Genomic DNA, 21400 nt, shown 5'->3' on the forward strand with positions numbered 1-21400 from the left:
GTGAATTTCTATTGCAGTCCACGCCACAGGTAAGGATTGTGACGCAAGAGAACAGATCGATCCTCATGATCAAGGAGATCAAGCCCGAGTTTGCGGGCACGTACACCTGTCGCGCCGAAAACGTTGGCGGATCAGTCACCTGTACGGCGACGATAAATGTGTTGGAGACACCGTGGGAAGAAACCGTTGAGCTTGTTTCACCGACGTTTGTTAAACGATTGTCACCGGTCAGGGTCATGGACGGTGAAAGCGCAAACCTGACGTGCATCGTCCATGGGAAACCTACGCCTAAAGTGGAATGGTACCACGACAACAAACCTATCAAAGAGGGCAAAGAGATTACTATTATACAAGACACGGAAGGTGTGTGCAGTTTGGCCATAACCGAAGTATTCCCTGAAGATGCCGGAGAATACACTTGTCGTGCCGTGAATCCTGTTGGCGAGGCCGTTTGCATGACGTCGCTTATCGTGGAAGGTAATGAATTTTATCGTGTATTTAATTATTGTTGTTTGTAAATAATAATAGAGATGATTAAATTCGAGATGATAAATAAGATTTTGAGAAAATTTAGGGGAAATTTATGAGACAGTTTTGTACAGACAAATTAATACGTAGAAATATAAACTTAATGGTAATACTAAAAGTGACAATTTGAAAGAATTTGATAATAGTTTATGTGTCGAATAATAAAATTACGGCTGAGGAGCCTTTATTATACAGGGTGGTTGGTAACTGGTGGTACAGGCGGAAAGGGGGTGATTCTACGCGAAAAAAGAAGTCGAAAATATAGAATAAAAATTTTTCGTTTGAGACTTTGTTTTCGAGAAAATCGACTTTGAATTTTCGCTCGGTACGCGTGCGGTACGTTATAACGGATCTCACTGTAGATTGTTGTCTCGATGAAAAAATTAAAAAAAAAATTTTTTATTCTATATTTTCCATTTCTTTTTTCGCGTAGAATCACCCCCTTTCCGCTTGTACCACCAGTTACCAACCACCCTGTATATTGAATTGTTATGGTTGAACAAATGACATTTATTTAAATTTGGTACGGAACGTGTGGTGAGAAAATTTTGCACAGCAGATTGTAAAATAATATTAAATATAATGAAGAAATAATATAAATTAATAAAAATAATACTATTTAAGTTTGATATAAAAGATAGTATTACAAGAATATGAAAAATCAAGATGAAATGTTTTATGAAATGTACATTTCAGAAAACTATAATCCGATTTTTATAATAATATTTTTCCCTTCGTAGCATACGAGTACGTACCAGATTCGGAGATCGCATCCTCGATCGTTGCGACGTCTCTCACTACAGGGCAGAGTGGTTCGGAAGAGGATCTCTTATCTCCCAAGGTACCTATAGAAAAATCACTTTGCATAAATTTCGATTTTTCTATAAATACGTATCATTTTTCAATTTAATTCTTTTTTTTTTAGGAAACTCCCTTGTTCGACACGGACACAGAGGAATCTGCGCCGGAGATAATAAAGAAACTTCCTCAGTTAATTCCTACCAAAGTCGGAGAGTTAACCAGGTAAAAAGATGATGTTGCAAACATTTAGGAAAACTTTCACGCGTATGCGAACCCGTGGAAAATAACCGTACATATTTTTACGAAAACAAAATCGTTACAATTTTTATATCTGCACTTGAGAATCAAAGAAATCCAGCTGTATTTTACGCTATATCTATTGGGTTGGCAACTAAGTGATTACGGATTTTATCATTAGATGGTAATAACAAAAACCGCAATCACTTAGTTAACAACCCAATAAGTAGAATGTTACTTTCGAGTTAGACAAAGCTGATCCTTTCGACTAAACACTAATGGTTAATTTAATTTATCCAATATATCTAATATGTGTATATTATAACGTATAATATATCTAATAATTATACTATTACCATCGATAATTTCTTATGGATAAAGCTGAGAATTTTATTAAATCAAATCTAGCTATTTTCAATCATTTTTATCAATTTTTATTGTGTTCTACTTTTTCATAGACTGGAAGTGAAGGTCAAGGGAAAACCGAAACCAGAAGGAAAATGGTACAAGCAAGGCCAGGAGATCATGCCGTCCGAAGAATTCCAAATCGAGGAATTCGACGATGGCACGTCGATACTGACGATAGCTGAAACATATCCCGACGACACGGGTGAGATTGTGTTCGAAGTACACAATCCACTCGGCGTATCGACCACGATGACGTACCTGTCTGTAGAAGGTAACGATTCGTTCATCCCGAACGAAGAAGCAATTTTCGAAAGTTGTAGAAGCTTCGCTAATCTGCTTGATACGAGTTCTTTTCAGCTACGCTCTTCTTCGATTGGATTCAACAGCGAAAATCTCCCAATGCTCTCCCTGTATCTCCCTCATAAATATTATGTCTCAAAACTCACACTGAACACGCACATCCTATCACTTTTATACACTTTTTTTATATTCTTTCATTTAGCGTTCTGCCAGCTACTCGGACCCTTTGAGTTCCATCCATTGGCTCTCGAATTTTTATGTGAAATTAATCATGAGATTCCTAATTTGGTATTAATCCGCAGATTAATTTAAACAACTCTTGTAGCGAAATTTCCTAATTTTATGATTGCAGAGAAGAAAAAAATACTAAAATAAAAAATTTCTAAATCACCAAATCTTTTAAACTTCTAAATGTCTAAATTGTCAAATCTCTAAATTTCTAAATGTCGAAATTTTCAAACTTCTGAAAATTACAAATTGCAACACGTGCTTTTCAAAATTCTCGCGTTCAGATTTTCCCATTAAAAAGGTTGCAAACAATTTCACGAAATGATTCGAAAGCCAAGAAGCGGAAAAGAATGCTTTGATCTAAAATGCAAAGGCTTAAAAAGAATTATCAGGTCGCTTGGAAGATGGGACTGAAAGGGTCGAAGATGCGAATACATCGCTAATAATCCCTCGATTCCTTAGGAATCCTCGGAACAAAGGAGTACAGGAAACCATCATGGGTGGCCGAAATGGAGGAGATGCAAGAAGCTCTCAGAGGTAAGAGTCGTCGGTCACAGGCGATCGATTGCATGCTGAGTGAAGCAGAGTGCAGCTTTTCGACGGATAGCCTGGACGATCGCGCCATTAGGGACGAAGGTTCTCAAAGAGATAGCTCGACGATGATCAGCGAATTCTCTTCCACAAGAACTCTAATGAACATCGACGACGAAGGTAAGAGGTGTTTCGAGGAGGAAGATTCTTCTCAGAAAGGATTCTTCTTGTCCAGAAGATTCTCCGACTCCACAGAGATCGAACAAGAGATTACTAGTACAAAATATTCTTGGGAGATGAATATTACTCAGAGAGGAACGATTTTGGATCAAAATATCGAAAATAGTTGTGAATCTAAATCTAATGACAAATACGAGATTAGATACGAACAAAAAAGTATGGATAAAAAGATGAAAGGTGAAAGGTTAAGTAAAGTGGTGAAGAAAAAGAAATCGGAGAGTTTGGAGGAGAAAACCGTGACGAAAAGGAGCGCGGAGACGAAATCGCTTTCGACGACTGTTTCAATGAAAAGTAGACGAGATGGAAGTAACACGAGTAAATCTTCTAATATGCAGAAGGTGAAATTGTCGAAGCCTTTGACGTTGGAAAAGTCGACCTCGCCAATAAGGGGAACGATCGTGACGACCGTGAAAGCTAGATCTCCGTCTCCGGTCCGAGCAAAGTGTTCAAAGATCAACGAATCCACGTCGAGCGAGAAGCTGAGGAAAGCAACAGGTAAATCGAACTCTCCTTCGCCTACGAGATTGGAAAAATCAAAAGCAATAAAATCCGCAGATAAATTAGTTGCGGTAAAACTGGGCAAAAGTGTTAAATTGAAAGAAGAGACTCATGCTTTTGATACGACTAGTAATGACGAAACAATAAATAAAACCACGCAGAATATCGATAAGATATCGGTAGAGAAAGACGAGTCTAAAATGGAGTCATTAAGAACGCAAAGGAAAAAGAAGATCGTATTGGACTTCGACGAGTTTCCACCTCCGAGAACTGAGAAAAGGAGCCACGTTCACTCTGAACATTTGAACGTTCCAGAAACTGGCGTCTATCTGTCGCCTATCGAGGAGAACAGCGAAGCTTCGACCGGAAGTGGGCAAAATAAATTCGCTACCGAGCATTATGGCGCTGGAAAGATGATGGAAACTACGTTGGAATATGACCACGCGAGGAAATATCATACTTATCCAAAATCTAGAATTCCAGTAGCAAGATGGTCGAAAGAACGTCGTTTTGGCAACTTGATGATGGATCCAAAGATGTACCCTTTGGAACCGAGAGAAATTGATTTGGAAGCTTTTCAACAATTGCATACAGCAGATAGTCAAGAAGAGTTGCAAGAATTTTTGTTGTTGGAGAGTCAATGCAGTGGAAACCTTGGATTAGCTGGAAACATGTCGACGTCCGAGGTTTCATGCAGTGAACATCATAGTGAGGATGAAAGAGGCACCATGTCAGGTATTCTTGTTGATCGAATTACTAACAATATAGCTACAGGCTGATTTACGTAACAATTGAAACAAGTCAATAGTCCATTTTTGACTAAAGTTAGAAGAAAAAACTCGAGGAAAAAGATGAATCATTTCAAGGGATTTTTTGAGAAGACATACATTTTTTTTGCACAGATACAATCATTTGTATAAAAAAATTCTACATAAAAATATATTGAGATAACACGGTCCGAAATTGATCAGTTTAAAACTTGAAAGTTAAAAAATGTTTTACCTTTAATATCGAAACTTTAATATCTTCTTTTTCTTCTAATATTTTCCTTGAATGTTAATCAACGAAGAGATATGACTCGTTTGAGTTGCACGAATCGCCTTGTATAATAAGATTAATTATTTCTTATGCTTTTCATAAAATTGTTGTTTCGCATGGATTTTCTTTGTGTACGAGTGTTTTGTCCTTTTCTCGTTCGGCTAACCAGATTACTGACATCGGGGTCACGCTAGTCGCACAATCACCAATCAAGAGATCAGGTAAACTGTTTATTAAAGATTTTTGTTTTATAGACTTTTCTCTTGTTCCCATTGAATGGTTATCACAATTTACGTGTCCTGGTTTTAGCCACGCAATCTGTACCACGATTCATCCAAGAGATAACCGACGTTTATGCGAGGGAAGGTGAAACCGCGGTGTTTGAATGCGTATACTCTGGCAATCCTGCTCCAGGTATTTTACAACTTTTAATAATCATCACAAATAATTACTATATGAGCCATGCAGAAGATTATAATCAAGGGCAATCTGTTTTTGAAACAGGAAATACCAGTTGCTTTGATACTAAAATTGAGAAATTTTTAAAAAACAGAGTTGATCAATTTGAGTTCTGAATAGCTCGTATACCAATACGAGGAAATATGTTTTAAAAAAACATATGAAATTGCAATCGTTCAATTGTTGTTAGATTTTACATGCTCATATCAGACCAGTTCACAAATTGTACGAATCATTTAAAATTAAAACGTTACTATTAAGATTGAAGAGAATTTCGTAAGATAATGGCAAACACATTGTAAAGTGGAATAAATTAAAATTAGCTATTTTTTAATTTTATTGTTGCAGCCAAAGTAAATATAAATTTACAAACTGATTCGATAGAATGTTAATTATAAATTCGATTTCATTATTTTTTCATTTTTAGACGTTGTATGGTACAAGAATGACAAGTTGGTCTCCAATACCCAGAACGTGAAAGTTCGTATCTCCGATGAAGAGAAAAAGACATCGCTAACGATTAAACACGCGACCGAAGAAGACGATGCTACTTATGTGTGCAAAGCTACCAGTGAGATAGGTTTGGCAACGACGAAAGCTAAACTACGCGTAACAGGTACCATTTCTTTTTTAATCTACCAGACTATATATATGTTATTTACGTTTAAACATTAAAAACTTGTACGTCATTTAAATAATATTGTGAGAAAATTGAAGGAAAATTTATAAGGAATTTTAAAGGAGGTAGTGCATGAAAATATAAAGTTAATGATAATTTTATACCGTTAATTAAAAATTAACTATATTAAAATTTGTATATAATTAATTGAAAGTGGAATATCGTACGAATTCTTCCTTCAGATGTAACGGGTAAGACAACATTCTTTGACGAAGAAGAGGTGGTCGAAGAACAGGTGACTGAAGTCAAACCTAAGGAGAAACCGAAAAAGAAGAAGCCAGAGTTGAAGAAGGCTAAAGAGACGAAAGAGAAGGTGAAGACTGAACGTGTGAAGATAGACAAGAAGGAAGTGCGCAAAGAGAAGCTGGTTCCTAAAGAACAGCCGGAGGAAAAGTCAGTAGAATTAGTAGTTAAATATGTGTTAATAATAAACATTTTATATATGAAGAGATATAATTATAATGGAAATTTTACGTTTAGGAAAATTGTCGACGTTGAAGAGACTCAGGTACTCGAAACGACAGAGATTATTGAAGAACAACCAACAGAGGTAAATACAAAAATTAAATATATATACAATTACGTTAGATGGTATAGAAAATTTTTAAACAATTTACGCCTAATGGAATTGTACTTAAATTTCAATAATTTAACAAGTACAATCTTAATTTAGATAAAAAAGATCTGAAAGTTATAATCCAAGAATATACCAAATAACAAATATATTAAATGCATTATATCACTATAAATAATATTAACAGCTACCATTAATTATTGTGCTCCATAGTCAACTAAAATGTTAGTAAAGGATAAATTTGCGTTCAATTAATACTCATACATTAAAGGTTAACATTCCATTTCATAGATATCACGAGCAAAGAAAGTGGTGCCGATCCAAGAGCCGCTAGTGACGGAAGCAACCGCGTCGCTGAAGAAGATCGACGATCAGAAGGCGCGCGAAATGGTACCAAAGCCTGAGGAACGTGCGAAACGGGTGGTGGAGGAGCGCGAAGGTGTAGTGGTCGTCTCAGAAGTGGCCACGGAAGACATAGCGCAAGATTTCACAGTGGAATCGGTGGTCGATCGCGCTAAAATCACGTCGGAAACCTTGCAAACCGTCTCTGTGTCAGAGGTGCGCACTGAAGCTGGTGTCCAAGAGATGAAACGAATTGAGGCCAAACAACGAAAAGCAAAGAAAACAGTGGTAACCGAAGAAGAAATATTCGAAGAGAAGCCCAGAGAAGTAATCACGGAGGAAAAACCGAAAAAGAAGAAGAAAGACAAGATAAAGGTGAAAGAAGAAGTGACCATCGAGGAAATCGTAGAAAGACAAAGAGAGAATATCGCGAGAGAGGTGGAGGAAATTATGGAGATGCTTCACGCGAAAGAATTTGGACCTGGCGAAGCTCCTCTTCGAGAATTGGCTACTATCGGCTTCTTGGTGCGCCAAGGTGTCTCCGTGAACGAGATAAACGAGAGTCTGTACAGGACGGACAATTTCCCTGCGTTGAAAACCCCCGAGGCTCAGAATGCGCTGGTTCAATTAGTGGAACGAGAAGGTCATGGTCCATTGATCACGCAGGTTCTGACGGAAGAAACGACCACCGACGAAAGTGTAGTGGCCGCTACCGTTGGCTTCCGTGCTTTTATGAGGATGATCGAGCTGCAACACGTTACCGTGGAGGAAGTGCTCACGCACTTTGCTCCTGAGGACTTCCGGCCGCGTGCTTGGGAGGTTACAGAAGCTACGGAAGTAAGGATTGATTTTCTACTTCTTTCTAGCCCTGCTATGTGCTTCGAATTATTTTTGATCCAATCGTATTTGTCTGTTTTAAAAAACTTATTGAAATTATTTTCGAATCTGATTTGTGGTATTCAATTTCGAGTTTCAATCTTGAGTCGTAGTATTTTCTTAAATTCGAGGATTGGAGCAAGGTTAGAAATATGAAGTAGAATGATCAAAAAGTCGAGTTTTCTTTCCATAGGAATCTTTTATCTTTTGCTTCAATTTTTAGTTACTATCTATTTGTATTATGTTATCGATATATCTGCTATATATCATAGGTTTTCTAAAAGACAACTTATATACGATTATTGTGAGATTTATATAAAATTTGAACTGGAAACATACTAAGAATAATTCTTCACAGGTTGAAACGGAGGGACGAGTTACGGAACGAGTAGATATCCACAAAATGGAGGTCCATTTCATGGGTAAGTGGAGAATACGGTGTGAGGTTTGAAATATGAAAAAAAGAGACATAAAAATATTCATATACCACGAACAATGCAATGTTACAAAACGATGTTGCAGATCGTCTTTTTCTACTTAATACATTAAACATCTTACGTTTTGGTGTGTGCTTGCGTGGCTGCCTATACACTTTACGAGTGTACATTTTTCTTACGTTTTTAATATTTGTATATAGTCCGCGGCTTCACGACTACATATATACATAAGCTCGAGTAAGCATGCGTTTTATTCAATTTTTTTTCTTTTTGTATATAATTCAATAACAAAAAGATTTCCTTCGTCACACGTTTTTTGTACGTCATGTATTGTACATTTCAAGTATCAAATAAAAGTGATTCTTTTGCCATGTGCCATAATATCCCTGTGTGTTTTTCTTTTTTCTTCGAGTGTTTTGCTCTTCGTACTGATCTCCTTCTCCCAGAATTCCCACGAAAGAAACGAATGGATTTTCTGATTGCAGAGAGGAGGGACGAAAGAAAAGCCGTCCGCGCGCAGGATATTCGTGACATAAAAGGTTTGAAGCAACGAGTTCTCAGTGCATGGGATATACATTCGTACAATTCGCCATTCGACTCACGAATGGACAGCATCATTAATATTATTTACTTCTCATTTCTTCGACGCAAAGATTTCAGTGTCCGGACAGTCGACACCACATCGACATTCCAATTCTACTTTTTTCAATTCTTTATCGTACTTTTCTTAAATCTTAAACAGTCCTCAGTAGTTCCTTGCAGAGCTAATTTTCTAAGCCTGAGTTTACATTTATTTTTATGTTTCTATTTCACTTCAAGTATGTTGAATATGGTCAATGAAGAAGATGTAGGATTTCTAAAGACAATTTTATCTGTAGTAGAATCTTAATCTTCAACTAGTATTATTGGGTCATAGGTGACCATTACACGATAGATTATTCATTTTTAATTTATATTATTACATAGAACATTAGATTAATTTTTAGGTAATTGTTTAATTCAATCAACTAACGAATGATTTTTTATTACTGTACGTAATATTAATTTAATATGTAATTCTAATTGAATTAATTTAATATCTCAATGTTACATAATACGATGAATGCAAAATCTCTATCGTATAAGATAGGAGACATAATTTAAAAATGGAATTGTCCGAAATTAGCTTTGTTACGAGTCATCTACGATCCATTGACACTAGTTGGGAATTAATCAAATCAAAGGAATGTGGCAATTCTGAACGGATACCAAATTCTTCATGAAACATTCTGCTACAAGCTTGAAGATCATCTTAATTACTAAATAAAAGATTCATCTCAAATTTAAAGCTCATTTGCGCTGACTAATAGAATCGATACCACGTATCGTAGACCAAAAGATATTGAAAGAAAAGAAAGCACGTGCGTGATCAATCATACGATACGGTCTTTACGTAATGATTATATTTTATTATTCTTTCAGATGCATGAAGCTTTACTTGATCGAATAATAGCAGTAAAATTGTTCTGCTTATGCCGCTATGCTTTCCACGCGCCGTATCCCTTCATTATTCTATTCTCCCTATTCCCTTAAATATAATCACCTAAATTAGTATATCAATCTTTGACCCGCTTCACCAAACCACGTCCACCACCAAAAGCTTCTCGTTTTGAGCTTCGCTCTGCTAATCGCAGTTTCGATGTAAGTAAAATTTGATTTACGCTTCAATTCGTGTATTTCATTTGTATTTGGTAACGGATCCATCGTTTCCACCACATTTTTCTGTTTAACGTTTCATTTATGTTCTTTTTCATGCCTTGTTATATCATCTGAGAAACTGCGAAATAAATTATCACGAGATCATTGAAGTCGATAAATATTCGATTTCAATGAATCGAGTATTACATTTTCAATGAAAATTGTATGGTATACGATGCTTTGAATATTATCCAATCACCGCAGATATTAAATTTCAGTGTATTGGAAATTTAGAGAAATAATAATTTTCATGTCTGTATATATTTCATAGTTTCTACATCAATAGACTGTATTATATTATTCGTTTGTAAGTAGATATTTACTGGTAGCAGTATATATTTGCAACGTTAGTTAGAATGCAATTGGCTGTTTTTACTTGTTACTGTTACACATTCAAGTTACACACTCACATGAATCTTTCTGTATAACAACGTTGTCCCACATACAAAATGATTAGCGATTAGACAAAAGATTTACCTTCTATGCCTTTTTATTTTCTTTTTAATTTCTCCACTTTATTTTATTTTCGGCAGCAAGCACGATGTGTAACAGACAAGCGTCTCTTGTAGTTCTCTTTCTTTTTTTCTTTTGTGTTAATGTTGGTTTGACTTCTGGCCGGCCTATACTATCTCTTTCCACTGCCACTACACGAAATTTACACACGCATCACTTGTTATTAAACAACGCATGAGCACAGGTGCCTGCGAAGCAGCACTACCCATCGCACACTACTCTTAGATACCGCAACAAACATTCCAGAGACATCGTAATTCCAACCAGTGAAACAATATTCCATTCTGTACCGTTTTAAGAAACTTTACAAAAAGACACTGTGTCGATCGAGTAGTTTCCATCGCGAACATTATTTACCTGCCCGACGGTGTACTGTCTGTGACCCATTCAGGATGACACACTTTGCAATAGAATAATTATCTAGTAATTATATATAATGTGTTTACGCTGTTAGTTGCCAGCGATTTTTTAATATTTTTTAAATATTTTTAGAAGTTTTTAGTATTTTTGTAAGTAATATGATAGTCCTAATACATTTTCAAAATGATGGAAACATGAATGTTTGTATATGTTTCTATCTATTGAGATATAAATATATAGATATAACTTTCTTATATTTTATGAACACGGTTGTCGAAACGATAATTTATTGCAATATATAATTCGCAATCCGATAGAGTATAAGATCACGTAAGCAAAAAAATTAAATAACATTCTTTAATTCGTATATTTTGGTGATACTAAATAGCAGCGTAGGTAGGTTTTTAAGCTCGTTTCAAAATATCTTACTCATTCTAATGTAAATAAATTATAGTTATCAATGTAAATATATTCATAGTTTCCTCGTTACGAAATGCCATGGCATAATTTACAAAATCTATTCAAGGCATTGTATAAAGAGATAAAGAAACTTCCACCTCTTCTATTTTTGTTATAAATTTACGAAGAATGCGTAGTTAACCGATAATATTTTTATAATATTACAAATGTCATAATTTATTATATTATACTTGAGATTGATAACTCATATATTTGTAGTAAGTATTTTCTACTACCTCAATGTTTCATCTTATTTGAACCCATTTGTTGTAAATATTAAAAGTACCTCTGAAAAATTTGAAAATATTCCATCGAAATAGACAAAATCGAGACAACTTCTATGGTTCCTTTGTACCTCTGATATTTTAACATTCTCGTCCTGAAAGGGTCAACGTTTCGTATTCTCGCTAAGAGCACAATGAAATAAAACTATACGATACCTTTGGAAGCCGCGTAGAGTAAAATAGAATACGCTGTTCACACACTATCCGCTATATTCCAATTTTTCTTATTTTTTCCTTTTCTTTTACTTTCTCTTTCTATTATTTTTTTTTTGATTTATTTTCTCTTACCTTCACACAAATTCCGTGCACTATACGTATGTAGGTTTTGTCTCACTCCTGTATCGTATTGAAGCACGTTGTCTGAGCAAGCAGCATCCGCATATTCTATGGTTCGTCGCATGAAGTCTGCAAAACAGTAAAACAAACAAATGTAAAAAAAATTACGAGAATGAAATTTTGTCGCCTAACTCGGGAAAGTGAGAGCGTGCGAACGAACGAACTGAGCGAAAGGCTTAACGTGAGAGAAAGACCGAACATGTCCGCGTTTATGATTGACACGAATATTCTCACATACTTTCCACAGAATACGAGGACACACGGCAGGCATACACGACACTGCACGAACGAAAAGTAACAAAACCAAAGGAACAAATCGAGGAGAGAAAGGAAGATAGGGACGAGGGGGTTCAAGTTGTAGAAATCGAGGAGATCGAAGAGACTGAAAAGAAGAAGAAGAAGAAAAAGGATGTGGAAGAAATTGAGGAAGAAGTCGAAACGATCGTTACTGAAACAGACTCGAAGGGCAGGGTGGCTCAAAAACAAAAGAAACGCGATGATTTAGAGAAACAGGTTGTAGAGGAAGAAGAAGAAATAATAGAAAAAGTAAGAAAAGAATTGAAACCCAAACGACCTAAGATTGGAAAAGACGAGGTTGAGCTGGAAGAAATCGAGGAATTCGAAGTGACAAAAGATAAATCAATGCCTTCGATCATGTTAAACGTTTCTAGCCAAAGACATCAAATAGTACCTTTGGATCGTACTATCGAACAAGCACCTGGAAAACCAGAATTAGAGAAAGCTAAATTAACTATGGACACGATTACCCCATTAACCGAGCAACTGGTCCCCGTTCAGGAAAAAGAAATCGACGATATAACTCAAATTAGGCCCATTGAACGTAAAGCTTCCTTATCTATTTCACCGGTAGAACCTTATTCTACAACAGAAACAACAATTCAAGCTTCCACTGGCGAATTTTCTGATACCTTCAAACCTACATCCTACGAGGCAACACCAGCTTTCGTTCCATCGGAAGGTTTAATTGTCAGTGAGACCTTGACCAACGATGCTAATCTATCCGCTTTAACTATAGACAAACAAGAAGTCAGTAGAACTGCAGACGTTAGTGTGACTCTTCAAGAAGCTACTACTGTGTATGAAACCATGGTAAGTCAAAAGGAAGCTCCAACAGAAGATTTTGTGTCGCCATTGACAGTCAAAGCAGAAGACACTATTCTGCCTCAAGTAGGCTTATCAGTCTATGAAGTTCAAGAAGGATTGTCAGAAGACAAATTAGAACCATTAAAGACTGTACCAACTAAACCCAGAATAAACGTGACAGCAGTTGAACCATTGGTTGTCGAAGAAATTCGAGCAGAAGATAAACCAGGAAAGTATTACCCAGAACTGGTAGTTCCTACAGAAGTCGCCACAGAAACTGTTATTCCGCAACGTCAACGAGTCACAGAAGAAATGCACGCTCCTGAGAAGGAAGGTGAATATGTTCCAGGTAGATTACCACCTAGTCAGAAAGCACAAGTTGGAATATCTTATGGAAACGAAACAGCAATTATCCAACAGAATGTTGTTCAGGAAAGTGAGGGAGTGTTTATTTCTGAAAGGAAAACTGATACATTCGAGGCTACTCCAAATGTAACTCTGTTAGAAGGAGTTTCTGTATCTACGGTTCAAACGCAAGACACAGAGACTCATTTGACAATTGAAGAGACGAAGAAGGCTGTTGCTGATTTAAATGTAGTCGAGATTACATCAGCTGTGATAGTGGAGACTGTCCCATCTGAGAAAGAGAAAGAGTATCAACCAGGAGACAAACCAACTACCAAGACAGCAGAGACATCAATATCTCCATTAGAAATTGGATCTATCACGAGTACACTTATTCAGGAGTCCGAGGGTATTTATCATCCAGATCAGAAGCCTACGAAAGTATTAGCGGAGACTTCTATCAGACCTGAAGAACATGTGATGGTATCAGAAATCCAGACAGCAGATTATCCGTCAGATTTCAAGGAAGAGTTGAAATACGTGCAAGAAAGTGGAACCGTGGCTGTGCAGTTGACAGAGGCTAAGATGGTCCAAGAAACCATGACTCACGATCGTGAGGCAAAAATGGATGAAATAGTCAAACCCGAAGAACGTATAGTAGAAACTAGTTACGACGCCATTAGAAGCGTTGAAGTGTTCCAGACTACGTCTATAGAAAAGGAAGCTGATCTTAAAATCTTCGAAATGCCAGAATCTCATCGTGGCAAGACAGTACCTACTCATCCTGTAGTTTCGTTAGAGGTTGAGATGATTCAACCAGAAGATAATCTAGGTGTTATCAAGAAAGAAGTTCCATCTTCTGGCATGGCTAAAATAGAACCCATTGGATTACAAGAGACTGTAGTGCGAGAGACTATTGCGGCAGAAGACGTAGCACCGGTTGAAAAAGACAAAGCACCCGAATCAAAGACGGCTGAAGTTACAATGAACGAAATAGAAGGCGTTCATACTACTATGGTAATCGCTAGCGAGAGAGAAGCTGAATATACACAAGTATCTGAGATTAAGGGAGCTTATGCTAGCACAGAATTTACTACACAAGTCGCACCGGTGTTCGAAGAAGTCAGAACTCATTCACCAACTGGGGAATACGTGCCTGAAGAGAAGCCAGCTTCTGGTGTAGCTCAACCATCACATGTTCCACTAGAGAGCGTAACTGTAGCCATGCAGCAGTTAGCAGAGAAAGAAGATTTGTATAAAACTGACGTACAGCCAGACCAGAAGACTGCAATTGTGGAATTGACTGAACCCAGACCTGGCCCAACTGTCTTGGAGGTTATTCCCCACGATCGTGAGAATGTTTACAGTCCTGACGTGAAGCCGCAGGATTATACTGCTCAGACATTGGTGTCCGGTCACACAGTTGCATTAAAATCAGAAACTTTAGTGGAGCAAAGCACCGCTGATATGAGTATTGACACACCTAGATCTGGAAAGGCTATTCCACAAAGAGATGCTTTGGAAGAATTGGTTATCACAGAGACAACTATTGCTGAAACAGAGAAAACGAGAGAAGCAGATGTTTTGCCAACTACTCAGAGTGCTGAGGTTGAAATTCAGATGAAGACTGAGAAATTAACAGTCACTGAGATAACCAGTGTCCAGGAAGAAGAAAAGTTGGAAGTGGAAGAGATACCAAAAGAAAGAAAAGTTACATTAGGAATCACTGGAGGACACGAGGTTGCTGAGTTACAGGAGACAATTCTTGCGAGCAATGTAGATATTCTGAAAGAAGACAAGACAAAGGAAGAACATGCTAGTCAACAACAGAGTGGATTGGAAGTCGTTGAACAGACAGAGATATCTATTTCTGAGAAAGAGTCGCCTCTCCAAGAAGATATAAAACCTGATACTAAGAAAATTGAAGTCACTTTTGAAGAAGGTCAAGGTATCGTGGTAGGTATAACGTATCCAGAAGACAAAGAGGGAATATTCACTCGAGAAGAAAAACCTAGAGGCGTAGAAGCTACCGTAGACATCGACACACAAGGTGTAGCATCCAAATTGGAAATCCTTAGTGACACAAGCTTAAGTGATCTACCACATGAAGCGGTTCAAGAAATGAAACCAAAAACCACGATATTACCTATCGAAGCTGCAATTGCCGAAGAAGTACAGACCAGAGAGACAGAAGCACCATTCAGTGAGATTAAACCCTCTGATAAGAAAGCGAATCTTGAATTCGTGACAGGAGAAGGTTTAATTGTTTCAGCAGTTACTACTGAAGATAAAGAGAGTCTGCTTCCAGAAGGTGAGAAACCAGAGACCAAGACAGCTAGCTTCGATATCCCCGCACATATTGTCGCTCAGACTAGTGAGACCACTACGACAGATAATGTGGGCGAATTTGAACGCAAAGAGGCTCTTGCGGCAACAGCTACAACAGATCATATTACTTTCCACAGTTTAATTGCTTCTGAGACGGCTGCTGGTGATCTAGAAAAGCCTATGGAAGACTTTGTACAACCAGATAAAAAAGTAGTAGATATTTCATTCCAGGAAGAAGAAGGAATCACAGTAATTGAGACCATTGCTTCAGATATGGAGAAGGAATACTTCGAGAAGCTAGAGATCCATGGTAAACAAGCTGTACCTAGTTTCGATGCTCATAAAGTGGCTCAGCTGACAGAGATCAATCCAGCTGCTGTTTCTGGAGACTTAACTGTGCCTGCACCAACCACAGTCGCAGCTAAAGAAGAACGATTGCCATTTGAAAGCATCGTTCAAACTGAGACGGTTGTGTCTGAGACTGAGAAAGAATTCATGGACAAACCTGTAATCACCAACAAAGCAGAAATATCTATCAATGAAATCATCAGTGCCACTACCACTACTGAAATTCCAGCTGATAAAGAAGATATTCTCAAAATTCCTGAGAAACCGACTGAAAAACAGGCTAGTGTTCAGTTTGCTGGTCACGTGATCGCTGAGAAGACGGAGGTGACTGTAGATTCTAGTGCTGGAAAATTGGAAGAGATGAAACCAGTTTCAGCCGCAGCAATGCCATCTAGTATTCCTCTGGAAGCTATAATTAGCTCAGAAACACAACCAACTGAAGCTGAAGGATTGTTTAATAAGGATAAAGCGCCATTACAAGCTCTGGCTGACATGTCTCTAGTGGAAGAACAGAGTATACAGGTGTCAACCGTGGTTTTGGAAGATAAAGAGGAAGAATATAAGTCTAAAGAGCTTCCAGAGATGAAGACAGCTGGAAAGAGTTTGATTTCTGGTCACGTAGTCGCAGAAACAACTGTGCAAGTTGTAGATTTTAGCACAGGCGAATTTGTTGAGGAGAAACCATCAGGTGCCACTGCAATGCCAGAACATGTTCCATTTACTTCATTAATTGAGTCTCAGACTATTGTTCAAGAAAGTGAAGACAAATTTATACCAGGACAATTACCAGAAAATAAGAGAGCTGTTGTAGATCTTGAAGAAGGTAGAAAGATCGTGAGTGTATCTCAAGTAACTCCTGCAGACAAAGAATCTTTATATATTTCTGAAGAACAACCATCCAAACATGCAGCTTCTGTTGGATTAGACACCACTCATGCAATTGCTGAAACTACTACTATTTCTGTTGAAGATTCAATAGCAGAAGTAAAGGTAGAGAAACCAGATACTAAAAAGGCACTTCCCAGTCAAGAAGTATATCAAAGTGTACAAGTCACTCAAGATATCGTTCAAGATCAAGAAAATATTTTCGAAGGAAAATTCAAGCCAGAAGTTCAGAAGGTAGAAGTCTCTATCGAAGAAGGTAAACGCGTGACTACTGTGACTGAAGTCAGCGCAGCTGATAAGGAAGAGATATTAAAAACTGTTCAAGAAGAGAAAACACGATCGGCAGTGCCAGGTATTGTATCCGGACATGAAGTGGCGGAAGGATCAGAGGTTATTCCACAGATAAGTACTGGAGATGTGGACATTGTCAAACCTATCACAGCAACAGCACAAGTAGGCCAGAAACCATTCGAAACAATCGAAATGACGGAACAAATCCTAGCAGAAAAAGAAATAGATAAGGTTGAGGAAATATCGATGCAGAAGACTAGTGCACGTGTAACAATAGATGAGAACAGGTTTATTGCTATAACAGAGGCAACTACAGCTCAAGATGGTGAAGTAGAACTGTCAGCTATGAAGAAACCTCGCGAGGAAGTAGCAAAACCAGCGATGGAAGGCAAAGAAGTCGCTGAACAGATGGAAGTAAATCTTAGAGAGGGACTTGGAGATCTTCCTGAAGCACCAAAACCGACGACTTTTGAAGCTCATTCTATTCAAACTATGCTGGAGAGCGTTGATATTAGTGAAACAGTTCCGCAAGAACATAGTGCGATATTCAAGGAGAAGATGAAGTTGGATGAACATAGCGCGAAAGTGAGCTTCGTGGAAGGAAAGAGTGTCACAGTTTCTCATGTAATCACTCAGGATAAGGAAGACTCTATGATCATACAAAAACGTGATGAGAGCACTGCAGAGGTTACTTTGACAAAGGTTGGAATGGACGTGGCGCAGAAGGCTCAGGTATTTGTCGAACAGAGCACTGGTGCTGTTCAGCCCTTAGAGAAACGCGAGGTCAAAGCTCATCCTAAACAAGATGCTTTAGAACCTATAATTATTGAAGATATTCCAAGCGTAGAGAGCGAAGGAATATTTGATAAATATCCAAAAACAATTTCGTCGATTGCAGTGCCCATGTTTGAGGAAGGTCACGGAATATCTGTGACGGAAGTGACATCAGCTGAGGTTGAGTCTCTATTGAAGGAGAAGAAATTGGAAGCTGCTCAGACAGCTAGTAGTACAATCATCACAGAACGTAATATTATCGAGACCACTACCGTTGAGTCTCAAGTTAATATGCCAGATAAAGTAAAGGATATTACCATGCAACCTCAAGTAGCTGTTCCTGGACAAGACACGTTTGAAAGTATCATTGTGAGTCAGAATATAGTTGAAGAAAGTGAACGTTCGTTCGAAGGCGTGTTCAAACCTCAAACTCAAAAAGCAGATATAGATATACAGAAAATGACGCCTCTTCAAATTTCGGAGACTATTACAGAAGACAAAGAGAGTGTCTTTGATGTAGCACCCAAAAGAGAAGGAGTTATAGCCACTCAAGATATCAGTCTTCATGAAACTGTAGTTGGATCGTTAGTGGAGAGTATTCAGAGCACTCAAGAGATCCACGAAGAGAAACGAGTATCTTCTCAAGCCACGATGACACAAACTGTCATAGAGACAGCTGTTAAGATGGAGACGACGACTGGTGAACGCGAAGAGACGTTTGAAGGGAAATTCAAACCTGAAGAACAAAAAGGAAAACCTCAGATGGAAGGACTTACCACTGTTACAGTTACTGAAGTAGTTTCTAATGAAATTGAAGATATTTTGCCTGCAACTGTTGCACCTAAAGGGCAGCAAGCTCAGCCTAGTTTAACTGGCAGAGAAGTTCCTGAAGTAACGCAGATAGTCACTGGAGCAACCACTGAAGAATTCGAAAAAATAACTCAATTGAAGGAACAACAAGGTAAAATGGAAGTAGAAGAATTGTCTTCAGTAACGATTTCTGAAGTAATTTCCAACGAAACGGAGGACATATTCACTACTAAGTTTATGCCTAAAGATCAGAAGGCGGGGTTCAACATACTAGGCCGAGAAGCTGCAGAAACATCTCAAGTGACTACCATAACCGAAGCTGAAGAACTTGCAGTGAAACGTCCTGAAGAACAGAAAGGAAAACCAAAATTGGACGAACTGACTCCACTTACAATTTCTCATGTTGTATCTGAAGAAGCTGAGGAAACACTACCAACAGCGGAAGTTCCAAAAGAGAAGACAGCTCAGCCTAGTCTAATAGGAAGAGACGTAGCAGAAACTATGCAGGTGTTGACTGTTGCCAGTGCAGAGGAACTTGTAGCACCCAAAGCACCAGAAGAACAAAAAGGAAAACCGCAAGTTGAAGAATTATCTCCTTTGACAGTTTCACAGGTGGTTTCTCAAGAAGCAGAGGAAGCTTTGCCTGCGCCGGAAATTCCAGTTGAAAGGGAGGCACAGCCAAGCATGATAGGCAGAGACGTGGCACAGACGATGGAAGTTTTGACTATGGCGAATGTTGATACGTTGGCTGAAGATAAGAAGCCTGGAGAACAGAAAGGAGTTCCTGGTTTGGAAGAATTTGTGTCTCTGTCAATATCACAGACAGTTTCTACTGAGATGGAGGACTTGTTACCTAGTCCTGAAATGCCTACAGAAAAAATGGCACAGCCGAGTTTACTAGGTCGTGATGTAGCAGAAACCACACAAATTTTGACTATGATGGCAGCGGAGGAACTAATAGCTGAGCATGCACCGGAACAACAGAAAGGAAAACCAAATGTAGAAGAACTGACTTCTGTTACAGTTTCTCAGACTGTCTCGCACGAGACTGAAGAGACGTTAGAGAAACAAGTAGCACCTAGCACAGCGACTGCTAAGCCTGCTTTTACGGGGAGAGAAGTCGTCGAGACTAGTCAAATTCTTACTGTGACGAATGTAGAAGAATTAGAAAAGCACATATTACCTGAAGGACAAAAAGTAAAACCACGATTGGACGAACTTACGTCTATAACAGTTTCTCAAGTAATGTCTAGTGAATTGGAGGATACTCTGCCATCTCCCGAAAAACCAAGTGAGAAGATTGCTCAGCCACAGATGACTGGCAGAGAGGTAGCTGAGAAAACCGAAGTCTTAACTGTGACGAATGTCGAAGAGTTGCAGAAGTTGGATAAGCCTGAGAGTCAGAAGGGTAAACCAGATGTGGAAGAGCTCAGCTTCCTCACTGTTTCAGAAGTGGTATCGACAGAAGCTGAGAAGGAATTACCAGCTCCAGAAGCTCCTAAAGAACGCAAGGCACATCCACAGTTAGATAGTATTGAAGTCGCAGAGACCTCGGAAATATTAACTATGACCAGTGCTCAAGAACTTCATAAACCAAAAGCACCGGAAGAACAAAAAGGAAAACCTCAATTAGAAGAGTTGCTTTCCCTATCAGTATCAGAAGTCGCGTTTGGTGAAGCAGAGCAGGGTCTTCCAACTCCTGACGAACCTACCACTCAAACAGCCAAACCTAGTCTACTAGGTATCCAGGTTGCTCAGAAATCCCAAGTAATTACATCAGTTATAGCTGAAGAGTTACAAGAAACTACCAAACCAGATACCAAACAAATAGTTCCTGAACAAATTCCATTCGAAAGTATAGAACAAATACAGCCAATAACCCAAGAAAGCGAAGATACGTTTATCGTAGAAAAAACAGCTAAGTCAGCTACAGCAGAGATGTCGTTCCGTGTGTCTGAGAGTGTCGAAATAACTCAAGTGACGGCCACGGAACAAGAGTCAAAGGAAGTCATAAAAGGCGTTGCTAAAGAAGTTTCAGCTCAACCTGATGTGATTAAACACGAAGTAGCTGTGAAAACTGAAATTCAGCCAGCTGACGCAGCTGGCGAATTTAAAGTAACTAGACCAGAGAAAAAGACAGCCAAAGGTGTAGAGGAGATTCAACAAGGTGTGATCGTAACAGAACCATTGAGCTCTGGTGAGATTGAGTCAGAAATGCCCGAGTCTGTATTACCTTTCGCGAAGTTAGCGAGCGTTACTATCGAGGCAGAACACCTGGAACACGTTATGGGTGAGTATTATTGTTATCAAGGTATTCGATTGGCATCGACGGGACGGACGAGCATGTGGACGATTAGGATTGGACCAGAAGACGCATTGACAATAGTGGTTATATTGATTTGGTTGTTGAGAAATCATAGGGGAGGCTCGATCGAAGCGGAAGAACGATCAACGCGCAAAACGTTTAAATGCGTCTTCCAAGCAGGTTTGATAGGGTCGTCAGGTATAGGATAATGGTTGTAGGAAATCGTGTAAGGTAGGTATGTAGACAACACACAGAATCAAACACGATATGGAAAGGTTCATATAAACAACACGGATTACTATCACACAGAACACACAACAGTTCATTCATCAGACAAAATACAAG

General features: G+C 38.4%; 2 protein-coding genes across 16 annotated transcripts in view; one reads left to right on the top strand and one right to left on the bottom strand.

Moving 5' to 3' along the window:
• LOC117159383 (uncharacterized) overlaps positions 1–10885 on the bottom strand; it is a 30724-nt gene extending 19839 nt beyond the window's left edge. For 2 of the 4 annotated variants that reach the window (XM_076620019.1, XM_033339157.2), the window contains exon 1: positions 1284–1373. In XM_076620019.1, coding sequence (XP_076476134.1) covers positions 1284–1301 — 18 coding nt within the window. In that variant the 5' untranslated portion in view covers positions 1302–1373. Of the gene's footprint in view, positions 1–1283; positions 1374–10390 lie in introns of those variants that run through there. The other 2 variants (XR_013058797.1, XR_004464571.2) reach the window with 2 other exon arrangements.
• The window catches only part of sls (sallimus), a 246553-nt gene that overhangs the window by 189350 nt on the left and 35803 nt on the right, over positions 1–21400 (top strand). For 6 of the 12 annotated variants that reach the window (XM_076619154.1, XM_076619009.1, XM_076618886.1 and 3 more), the window contains 13 exons: positions 18–477; positions 1269–1369; positions 1454–1551; positions 2025–2245; positions 2965–3039; positions 5119–5223; positions 5696–5884; positions 6130–6340; positions 6428–6497; positions 6813–7700; positions 8098–8161; positions 8662–8715; positions 12113–21040. In XM_076619154.1, the coding sequence (XP_076475269.1) occupies positions 18–477; positions 1269–1369; positions 1454–1551; positions 2025–2245; positions 2965–3039; positions 5119–5223; positions 5696–5884; positions 6130–6340; positions 6428–6497; positions 6813–7700; positions 8098–8161; positions 8662–8715; positions 12113–21040 (11464 nt within the window). Of the gene's footprint in view, positions 1–17; positions 478–1268; positions 1370–1453; positions 1552–2024; positions 2246–2964; positions 4507–4978; positions 5031–5118; positions 5224–5695; positions 5885–6129; positions 6341–6427; positions 6498–6812; positions 7701–8097; positions 8162–8261; positions 8560–8661; positions 8716–9637; positions 9661–12112; positions 21041–21400 lie in introns of those variants that run through there. The other 6 variants (XM_076618956.1, XM_076619029.1, XM_076619093.1 and 3 more) reach the window with 5 other exon arrangements.

This window comes from Bombus vancouverensis, chromosome 1, assembly GCF_051014615.1.
Source record: "Bombus vancouverensis nearcticus chromosome 1, iyBomVanc1_principal, whole genome shotgun sequence".
Taxonomy (NCBI): Eukaryota; Metazoa; Arthropoda; class Insecta; order Hymenoptera; family Apidae; genus Bombus; species Bombus vancouverensis.